The 11589-nt window shown below is 42.9% G+C and overlaps 1 protein-coding gene across 4 annotated transcripts in view; it reads left to right on the forward strand.

Annotated features, from left to right (window-relative positions):
* ccser2b (coiled-coil serine-rich protein 2b) overlaps positions 1–11589 on the forward strand; it is a 118847-nt gene that overhangs the window by 89045 nt on the left and 18213 nt on the right. For all 4 annotated transcript variants that reach the window (XM_036946256.1, XM_036946257.1, XM_021564844.2 and 1 more), the window contains exon 8: positions 129–215. In XM_036946256.1, coding sequence (XP_036802151.1) covers positions 129–215 — 87 coding nt within the window. The remainder of the gene's footprint in view (positions 1–128; positions 216–11589) is intronic.

Below are 11589 nucleotides of genomic sequence, written 5' to 3' on the forward strand. Positions count from 1 at the left end.
ACAAATTGCATTCTGGCTCAGATCTTGGCAGCCCTGCGGCGGACGGGTGGAGATGTGTGTTTAAGGCCAGTAGGGGTCAAATAAAACTGTGTGGCTGTACTAAGATGTGTCTTCTCTGTGTTTTACAGGTGGAGGAGCTGTTGAAGGAGGTGCAGGAGCTGAGAGAGGAGCTGAGAAGTAAAGATAGGATCATTGCTCAGCTCACCAAGCATGTGGTATGTACTTATTAGCGGCGTTGTAGAACTCAAGACCACATTGAATATCTCGGGTCTTGTCTTAGTATCAGATCCTTTACTCGGTCTCGCAATGATCATTGAAATAAAATAAATAATAGAAAATAGTTGCCTATTTCTAATTATTTTAGTATTCAAAGGTAAAATAAATAGTTAGTGTACATCTTCCTAAAATTGAGTTGCACCCCCCTTTGCCCTCAGAATAGCCTCAATTCGTCAGGGCATGGACTCTGCAAGGTATTGAAAGCGTTCCACAGGGATGCTGGCCCATGTTGACTCCAATGCTTCCCACAGTTGTGTTATGTAGGCTAGATGTCCTTTGGGCGGTGGACCATTCTTGATGTAAATGTGAAACTGAAAGCTTGAAAACCCCAGCAGTGTTTCCGTTCTTGACACAAACCGGTGGGCCTTACACCTACTACCATACCCCGTTCAAAGGCACTTAAATTGTTTGTCTTGCCCATTCACCCTCTGAATGGCGCATACACAATCCATGTCTCAATTGTCTCCAGGCTTAAAAATCCTTCTTTAACCTGTCTCCTTCCCTTCATCTACACTGATTTGAAGTGGATTTAGCAAGTGACATCAATAAGGGATCATAGCTTTCACCTGGATTCACCTGGTCAGTCATTCATTTGCACAAGGCTACTAGGCTACCTTTGCCTTCTTGAAATGCAGTACCTAAACCACTATAAACTGTGCGTACGCGTGGTCTAAAGTTGGCGGGAGGATCAGCACATTCTCACGTAAAATTCAGTTTTTAGAAATGACAACTTCTGCGTGAACTGGTACATGCATATTTTGTACACTACCGTTCAGAAGTTCGGGATCACTTGTACTTGTTTTTGAAATATATATATAATTTTAAGTCCATTAAAATAACATAAAATTGATCAAAACTACACTGTAGATATTGTTAATGTTGTAAATTACTATTGTAGCTGGAAACGGCAGATTTTTTATGGAATATCTACATAGGCGTACAGAGGCCCATTATCAGCAACCATCACTCCTGTGTTTCAATGGCACGTTGTGTTAGACAATCCAAGTTTATCATTTTAAAAGGCTAATTGATCATTAGAAAACACTTTTGCAATTATGTTAGCACAGCTGAAAAGTGTTGTACTGAATAATTTTAAAATTTGGTATTTTTATCTATTTACAGACTGTGGTTTGTGAGCATTTGAAGAAAGGCTCTCTATTTACCCCCAGAATACATTTCTGAATGGCTGAAGAATCCATATGTTTTTCTGAAATATTGACAAAGATTTACTCTACATTTGGAGCTTTTATTATGGTGCTGATCTGACAAAATGATAATCATGGTCTTGAATTGGACTCTCATTGCTCTGGCCTCGGTCTTGACTTGGACTCGCTTTAGGTGGTCTCCAACACAACCCTGCTTACTAGTGTGCAAAAGTTGACTTCTATTAAGTTGACACTAAGCACAAACTCACTTTAAGTGCAGTGCACTTCACCAGCTCTGACTTCCGACCTTTCTCATGCCAAGTCACTCTTCAAGCTAGTCACTACCACTGTGGCCCATGCACAGTAAGTGCTGTCAAACCCCATGATTTTACCTCCAAACCCACAGCCACTTATGGGTCACATAGTGACATGTCACCTCTCATTAGTCTATAAGCCTCTCCTCTGCCATCCACTCACTGTGGGGATCATACATTAACTATGGGCTCCGATGGGTGCCTGCTGTGTATATCTCTGGGTAGGGGTTGGGTCTGAGGCTGGCCATGCTGTGGTGAAGACTTCAGAACTGCAGGAGCAGCATCCAATGGTGGTTTGGGCCCAGCGTGGGAGAGAATTGTACTTGTGTTTCCATGCCTGGATGTGTCTTCGAGGGCCTGAGCCACTCCAGCTACCTGCTACTGCCCCGGAGGTAGAGTGGGAGGAGGGCTGTTACTGTTAGACCTGTCCTCTGTGGGCAGTGTGGTTCCTACTCTGGGTAGATCTTGTGCTATCATTGTTAGACCTGTCCTCTGTGGGGAGTGTGGTTCCTACTCTGGGTAGATCTTGTGCTATCATTGTTAGACCTGTCCTCTGTGGGGAGTGTGGTTCCTACTCTGGGTAGATCTTGTGCTATCATTGTTAGACCTGTCCTCCGTGGGCAGTGTGGTTCCTACTCTGGGTAGATCTTGTGCTATCATTGTTAGACCTGTCCTCCGTGGGCAGTGTGGTTCCTACTCTAGGTAGATCTTGTGCTATCATTGTTAGACCTGTCCTCTGTTTCTTTTTTTTTTCTCTCTCTCTCTCTCTCTCTCTCTCTCTCTCTCTCTCTCTCTCTCACTCTCTCACTCTCTCACTCTCTCACTCTCTCACTCTCTCACTCTCTCACTCTCTCTCTCTCTCTCTCTCACTCTGTTTCTCTCTGTTTCTATCTCTCTGGGATCTCCCCCCCCCCCCCCCCCCCCCCTTCTGTCTTTCCTCTTTCTCGGTCTGTTTCTATCTCTCTGGGATCTTTTCCATCTCTGATCAAACTGGTTGGAACGAGAAAGTTGAGCTTCTGTAAATGTGTTATTGATTGAGGCTTACCGCTTTGCTGCTTTAATCCACTCCAACATGTTGAAATTAGACTTTTATTTATTTAAAACAATTTCACCCACAGCTTTCCTACGCTAACTTTGTGTTAATTATGTGGTGCTGTTTTGACGCTGTTTACCATGTCATTTTTTAAACTCGTTGGTCTAATATTGTTTTTTCTAGTGTCCTGTAATTTCTTTATGTTTTGTCCCGATTAATCTATCCAATTATTTATTTATGATTCCAATTATTTACAGGATGTGGCCAGTTTCAAATTACCAGCATCATTTCAAATTCCCTGAAGTCTACCTTTCACATTACCAGATCACAGATATGCTATTGAAGTTTCATTAGCCAACTTGTCTTTTGATATCATCATCTCTTTACAACCCTAGCTACTTCAAGCGACCCCTTCCCATTCCATAGACCATGTATTGATACATGATTTAAGACTGATATTTGTTATGACTTGAATCAACCTGGATGCATGATTCAGGTCCAGAGGAGCTGTGAAGGCAGCATGGGACGATTCATTACGCATATCTCTCTCTCTCTCTCTCCTGCTAACTTCACCTTTGAAGTTGAACTACCATATCAAACAAAGGAGCACTGTTTTATTCCAGGGAATCATGTTCCTATTGATGTATTTTCAGCATGCCATAGCTAATATTCTTTATGACTAGAATCAGCCTGGATGCATGATTCCGGTCCAGAGGAGCTGTGGATTCATTACTATTTCTTCAACACAGGAACACACATCTCTCTCACTCCTGCTACTATCACCTTTGAAGTTGAACTGGCGTATCGATCAACAGAACACTGTTTTATTTCAGGGTATCATTCTCCTTTTGTAGTATAGTAGTTTGGTAGTATAATTTTTAAATATATATATATTTCACCTTTATTTAATAACCAGGTAGGCAAATTGAGAACAAGTTCTCATTTACAATTGCGACCTGGCCAAGATAAAGCAAAACAGTTCGACACATACAACAACACAGAGTTACACATGGAGTAAAACAAACATAGTCAATAATACAGTAGAAAAATACGTTTTTATACAATGTGAGCAAATGAGGTGAGATAAGGTAGGTAAAGGCAAAAAATGTAAAAAGGCCATGGTGGCGAAGTAAATACAATTTAGCAAGTAAAACACTGGAACGGTAGATTTGCAGTGGAAGAATGTGCAAAGTGGAAATAGAAATAATGGGGTGCAAAGGAGCTAAATAAATAAATACATACATACAGTAGGGGAAGAGGTAGTTGTTTGGGCTAAATCATAGATGGGCTATGTACAGCTGCAGTAATCTGTGAGCTGCTCTGGCAGCTGGTGCTTAAAGCTAGTGAGGGAGATAAATGTTTCCAGTTTCAGAGATTTTTGTAGTTCGTTCCAGTCATTGGAAGCAGAGAACTGGAAGGAGAGGCAGCCAAAGGAAGAATTGGTTTTGGGGGTGACCAGAGAGATATACCTGCTGGAGCGCGTGCTACTGGCGGGTGATAGACTGCATCCAATTTATTGAGTAGGGTATTGGAGGCTATTTTTTAAATGACATCGCCAAAGTCGAGGATCGGTAGGATGGTCAGTTTTACAAGGGTATGTTTGGCAGCATGAGTGAAGGATGCTTTGTTGCGAAATAGGAATCCAATTTCTAGATTTAACTTTGGATTGGAGATGTTTGATGTGAGTCTGAAAGGAGAGTTTACAGTCTAGCCAGACACCTAGGTATTTATAGTTGTCAACATATTCTAAGTATATATTCCAGAACCGTCCAGAGTAGTGATGCTAGTCGGGTGGGCGGGAGCGGGCAGCGATCGGTTGAAGAGCATGCATTTCGCTTTACTAGCATTTAAGAGCAGTTGGAGGCCACAGAAGGAGTGTTGTATGGCATTGAAGCTCGTTTGGAGGTTTGTTAACACAGTGTCCAAAGCAGGGCCAGATGTACACAGAAAGGTGTCATCTGCGTAGAGGTGGATCAAAGAATCACCCGCAGCAAGAGCGACATCATTGATATATATACAGAAAAAAGAGTTGTGTTGGACAAAACCCACTGAGTCGATGACGGCCCCGAAAGCCTTTTGGAGTGGGTCTGTGGACTTTTCCATGTGACTATTAACTTCTTGCGTCGAGCAATCCTGTATCCGGGAGCGTAATCATAGCCTCAAGCTCATTACCATAACGCAACGTTAACTATTCATGAAAATCGCAAATGAAATGAAATAAATATATTGGCTCACAAGCTTAGCCTTTTGTTAACAACACTGTCATCTCAGATTTTCAAAATATGCTTTTCAACCATAGCTACACAAGCATTTGTGTAAGAGTATTGATAGCTAGCATAGCATTAAGCCTAGCATTCAGCAGGCAACATTTTCACAAAAACAAGAAAAGCATTCAAATAAAATCATTTACCTTTGAAGAACTTCGGATGTTTTCAATGAGGAGACTCTCAGTTAGATAGTAAATGTTCAGTTTTTCCAAAAATATTATTTGTGTAGGAGAAATCACTCCGTTTTGTTCATCACGTTTGGCTAAGAATAAAACCCGAAAATTCAGTCATTACAATGCCGAACTTTTTTCCAAATTAACTCCATAATATCGACAGAAACATGGCAAACGTTGTTTAGAATCAATCCTCAAGGTGTTTTTCACATATCTATTCGATAATAAATCATTCGTGGCAGTTTGGTTTCTCCTCTGAACCAAATGGAAAAATGCACGCAGCTGGAGATTACGCAATAATTTCGATGGAGGACACCAAGCGGGCACCTGGTAAATGTAGTCTCTTATGGTCAATCTTCCAATGATATGCCTACAAATACGTCACAATGCTGCAGACACCTTGGGGAAATGAAAGAAAGTGTAGGCTCATTCCTGGCGCATTCACAGCCATATAAGGAGACATTGGAACACAGCGCATTCAAAATCTGGGGCACTTCCTGTATGAAATTTCATCTTGGTTTCGCCTGTAGCATTAGTTCTGTGGCACTCAGACAATATCTTTGCAGTTTTGGAAACGTCAGAGTGTTTTCTTTCCAAAGCTGTCAATTATATGCATAGTCGAGCATCTTTTCGTGAAAAAATATCTTGTTTAAAACGGGAACGTTTTTTTATACAAAAATTAAAAGAGCGCCCCCTATATCGAAGAAGTTTTAAAGTCATCAAAAATTTGAATATTTTCTGCCATGACTACAAGGTCCGATAGGAATTCAGGGAACTCAGTGAGGAATGCTGTATATGGCCCAGGAGGCCTGTAAACAGAAGCTTAAAAAAGTGATTGAGTAGGCTGCATAGATTTCATGACTAGAAGCTCAAAAGACGGAAACTACGTCATTGTTTTTTGTAAATTGAAATTTGCTACCATAAATGTTAGCAACACCTCCTTTGCGGGATGTGCGGGGGATATGGTCGCTAGTGTAACCAGGAGGTAACACAGTAAATTCATCAGGCTTAAGCCATGTTTCTGTCAGGCCAATCACATCAAGATTATGATCAGTGATTAGTTCATTGACTATAACTGCCTTGGAAGTGAGGGATCTAACATTAAGTAGCCCTATTTTGAGATGTGAAGTATCACAATATCTTTCAATAATGACAGGAATGGAGGAGGTCTTTATTCCAGTGAGATTGCTAAGGCGAACACCACCATGTTTAGTTTTGCCCAACCTAGGTCGAGGCACATACACGGTCTCAATGGGGATAGCTGAGCTGACTACACTGACTGTGCTAGTGGCAGACTTCACTAAGCTGGCAGGCTTAGCCCTGCCCCCTGGTAAACAGTTTATGATCGCTGGATGATTCGTTTTAAGTCTAATACTGCGGGTAATGGAGTCGCCAATGACTAGGGTTTTCAATTTGTCAGAGCTAATGGTGGAAGGCTTTGGCGTCTCAGACCCCGTAACGGGAGGAGTAGAGACCAGAGAAGGCTCTGCCTCTGTCTCCGACTCGCTGCTTAATGGGGAGAACCGGTTTAAAGTTTATTTCGGCTGAATGAGCGACACCGGTTGAGCATTCCTACAGCATTTCCTCCGCCATGAGAAAGTTGTCCGGCTGCGGGGACTTATACTACTGTGAGGGGTTTTATACTACTATCTGTACTTATTGGTGGCACAGACGCTGTTTCATCCTTTCCTACACTTAAATGACCCTTGCCTAACGATTGCGTCTGAAGCTGGGCTTGTAGCACAGCTATCCTTGCCGTAAGGCGATCGTTCTCCTGTATATTATGAGTACAGCGACTGCAATTAGAAGGCATCATGTTAATGTTACTACGTAGCTTCGGCTAGTGGGAGGTCCTGACGAATCACGTCCAGATAAAGTGTCCGGAGTGAAAAAGTTGAATGAAAAAAGTTGAGCGAGAGAAAAACTAAAAATATAAACAGTAATTAAAAAGTAAAAACCGTAAAGTTGGCAGGTAGCAAAGTAAGGTTAGCAATAAAACGCACAGCAACACGTAAACAAGTCTACAAGTTGTGACTGGAAATGACGTCCGGTACAGAGAGCTGAACAGGATCAACATGTTGAATGTGCAACCAGAGGGAAAATAATTCTGTATCACCTGTACTCCACACACCCTCGCCCTCCATTTGGTAAATCCGACCACAACTCTATCCTCCTGAATCCTGCTTACAAGCAAAAATTAAAGAAGGAAGCACCAGTGACTCGGTTTATAAAAAAAGTGGTCAGATGAAACAGATGCTTAACTACAGGACTGTTTTGCTATCACAGACTGGAACATGTTCCGGGATTCTTCCGATGGCATTGATGAGTACACCAGATCAGTCACTGGCTTTATCAATAAGTGCATTGAGGATGTCGTCACCACAGTGACTGTACGTACATACCCCAACCAGAAGCCATGGAATACAGGCAACACTCGCACTGAGCTGAAGGGAAGAGCTGCCGCTTTCAAGGTGCTGGACCCGGAAGCTTACATGAAATCCTGCTATGCCCTGCGACGAACCATCAAACAGGCAAAGCGTCAATACAGGGCTAAGATTGAATCATACTACACCAGCTCAGACACTCGTCTTATATGGCAGGGCTTGCAAACTATTACAGACTACAATGGGAAGCACAGCCGCTAGCTGCCCAGTGACACGAGCCTACCAGACTAGCTAAATCACTTCTATGCTTGCTTCGAGGCAAGCAACACTGAGGCATGCATGAGAGCATCAGCTGTTCCGGATGACTGTGTGATCGCGCTCTCCGTAGCCGAAGTGAGTAAGACCTTTAATTAGGTCAACATACACTAGGCTGTGGGGCCAGGACGTGTGCTCTGGGCATGTGCTGACCAACTGGCAGGTGTCGTCACTGACATTTTCAACATGTCCCTGATTGAGTCTGAAATACCAACATGTTTCAAGCAGACCACCATAGTCCCTGTGCTCAAGAACACAAAGGCAACCTGCCTAAATCACTACAGACCCGTAGCACTCACGTCCTTAGCCATGAAGTGCTTTGAAAGGTTGGTAATGGCTCACATCAACACCATTATCCCAGAAACCCTAGTCCCACTCCAATTTGCATACCTCCCAAACAGATCCACAGATGATACAATCTCTATTGCACTCCCACACTGTCCTTTCCCACTTGGACAAAAGGAACACTTATGTGAGAATGCTATTCATTGACTACAGCTCAGCGTTCAACACCATAGTACCCTCAAAGCTCATCACTAAGCTAAGGATCCTGGGATTAAACACCTCCCTCTGCAACTGGATCCTGGACTTCCTGACGGACCGCCCCCAGGTGGTGAGGGTAGGTAGCAACACATCTGCCACGCTGATCCTCAACACCGGAGCCCCCAAGGGGTACGTGCTCAGTCCCCTCCTGTACTCCCTGTTCACCCATGACTGCATGGCCAGGCACGACTCCAACACCATCATTAAGTTTGCAGACTTAATGGTAGGCCTGATCACCGACAACGACGAGACAGCCTATAGGGAGGAGGTCAGAGACCTGGCCGTGTGGTGCCAGAATAACAACCTATCCTAACGTAACCAAGACTAAGGAGATGATTGTGGACTACAGGAAAAGGAGGACCGAGCACGCCCCCATTCTCATCAACAGGGCTGTAGTGGAGCAGGTTGAGAGCTTCAAATTCCTTGGTGTCCACATCAAACCAAACTAGAATTGTCCAAACACACCAAGACAGTCGTGAAAAGGGCACGACAAAGCCTATTCCCCCTCAAAAAGATTTGTCATGGGTCCTGAAATCCTCAAAAGGTTCTACAGCTGCAACATCGAGACCATCCTGACTGGTTGCGTCACTGCTTCTCAACAGTTTTTACTCCCAAGCCATAAGACTCCTGAACAGGTAATCAAATGGCTACCCAGACTATTTGCATTGTGTGCCCCCCCAACCCCTCTTTTACGTTGCTGCTACTCTCTGTTTATCATATATGCATAGTCACTTTAACTCTACATTAATGAAAATGTGCACATACTACCTCAATTGGCCCGACCTACCAGTGCTCCCGGACATTGGCTAACCGGGCTATCTGCTTTGTGTCCCGCCACCCACCAACTGCCAACCCCTCTTTACGGCACTTCTACTCTCTGTTCATCATATATGCATAGTCACTTTAACCATATCTACATGTACATACTACCTCAATCAGCCTGACTGTATGTAGCCTCGATACCGTATATATAGCCTCGCTACTGTTTTTCTCTGTTGTTTTTATTTCTTTACTTACCTATTGTTCAACCAAATACATTTTTTGCATTATTGGTTAGAGCCTGTAAGTAAGCATTTCACTGTAAGGTCTACACCTGTTGTATTCGGCGCACGTGACAAATAAACTTTGTTTGATTTGAACTTATTATTGAACTTTGTAGGAAATCAACTAAATGTATTGCACTTAGTTGGACATCAACTTAATGTATTGAACTTAGCATAAAATTGACTAAATTTATTGAACTTAGCAGGAAATCAACTAAATGTATCGAACTTAGTAGGAAATCAACTAAATTATTTGAACTTAGCGGGAAATCGACTAAAGATTTTTAACTTATTTGAAAATTAATTAATTTGCCCAAGTTAATCATAAGACAGGAATGCCCCTGTCTGTGTGCAGTGCTCGCCTAGGTCTCGTCTACACTTTATGTAGCCGTTAGGGATTATGCTAATGCTAACCGTCTGTTGGTGAATGGAAAGGTTTCCCCAAAATCTTCTCAATTAAATGTTAACCAAGTAGCCTATGCCTACCTGGCAGAATATCATGATTATTTGCATCAATCCACTGGCCATTTGTTTAGCAAACTCTGCAATCACATGAGTGCTACAGAAACACTACTAACCAAACAAGGGTCTCTGGCTGGTGCACAGTGTATTAGGGTAACACCCAAAATTCTAAATGTCTTAGATTTTTTGTTGTTGAAATATATACGTTGTCATGACGATGTAAACTAATGTTTTGCCGATCTGGAGTGCAGGTAATTGTTTTAAAAGCGTTATGAAATGTGATAGTGTGTCATCTCCAGTGACGAGAACCATGTAGCTGTGATCCGTTCCTACACGATTTCCGGATTTCACAGATGGACCACTTAGAAGTTAAATCATGGGGAAATGTTTTATTTTACCCACCGCTAGAACAGAGGCTTTCATCAAATTGACAGTAATGTCATGATTTTTATTTCTGTTGTTGGATTATCCCTTTAAGCATCAGTCACAACTTGCATTTTCTGTCATCTATACGTCATTGATTGTTTCTTTAGGCCCCTAAAGCTGGTCATACATTACACCATTTTAAACAGCGATTTTGCCTGATTTGGGATCTACAACAAATTTCTGGGATCACAGGCGTCACAGGCTCCGACCAAGACCTCTTCGGTTGCATAATGTGAATACGAGCGGGTGAAAGATGTGCGATTATTGGTCTTGCACTCTTCTGGTCCACATCTTAGGTCCCGATGCTTTTTCTGACATGCCTGATATTTTTGGTCGTATCTTGTGTGGTGAGGAGGGTGCTACGATTGGACTTCCAACTTCTGCAACCTGTCCTCCGTTGCCCGGCTACAGAGTAGGAGGCGGGCCACGACACATCTGGAAATAGCAGGACAGGGAGTGGTCAAGTAATGTGAGCACACTCCTGTAATCTGAGGAGACCGCATGCAGACTTCAGGATGACAACATTATGCAGACAATTCACATAATGTGAGTGCTTCAACGATGAAAAAGATTTTTGTCGTCGACTAATGTATGGCTAGCTTCAGAGGCCTATAAGCGTTTGCACAGGTAATTGTATACATGTGTAATCAGAACCATGAGAGTGAAGTAGAGGATTGAAAGGTTGTGTGTGTTTTCAAAGAGCCCTGGGGTTTTTGAAGGATGCATGAAAGAGCACAAACACAAAGCTTATCTTTGTCGGCCGGTCTGTCGTCTGTCTGTCTGCCTGGTCCTGGTAATGGAACAAGAGTCCTAAGAGGGAGAACACTGTTACCGTACGGTACATGATTATTTAGAGTGGCTGTGGATTCTCTTCTCTTGTGTGTGTGTGTCATACTGAGCCCACATCCAAAGGCCAACCACCCTTCCTTTCTCCTCCTCTGAGATTGTGAGATGAAGGGCCTGGGCCTTGCAGAGTTTCATTTGTCTTCTGGACTGTGGGTGTTTTCTTTGGGAAATAAGAGGTCTGTTTTTGTGGGCTGTTTCGAGTGGGGCCAGTGGCCATTGCAGAAGCACTCACACTGTTCATCATTGGCCTACACAGAGGGTTATAGAGAGGGTCAGTATGACCATACACACTGAAACCGATAGAGTAATTACTTATTGCAGTTTATGGACTTGTTATGCTTCTACTGTTAATGTTATGAAGG

The sequence above is a fragment of the Oncorhynchus mykiss genome, chromosome 16 (genome assembly GCF_013265735.2).
Source record: "Oncorhynchus mykiss isolate Arlee chromosome 16, USDA_OmykA_1.1, whole genome shotgun sequence".
Lineage (NCBI taxonomy): Eukaryota > Metazoa > Chordata > Actinopteri > Salmoniformes > Salmonidae > Oncorhynchus > Oncorhynchus mykiss.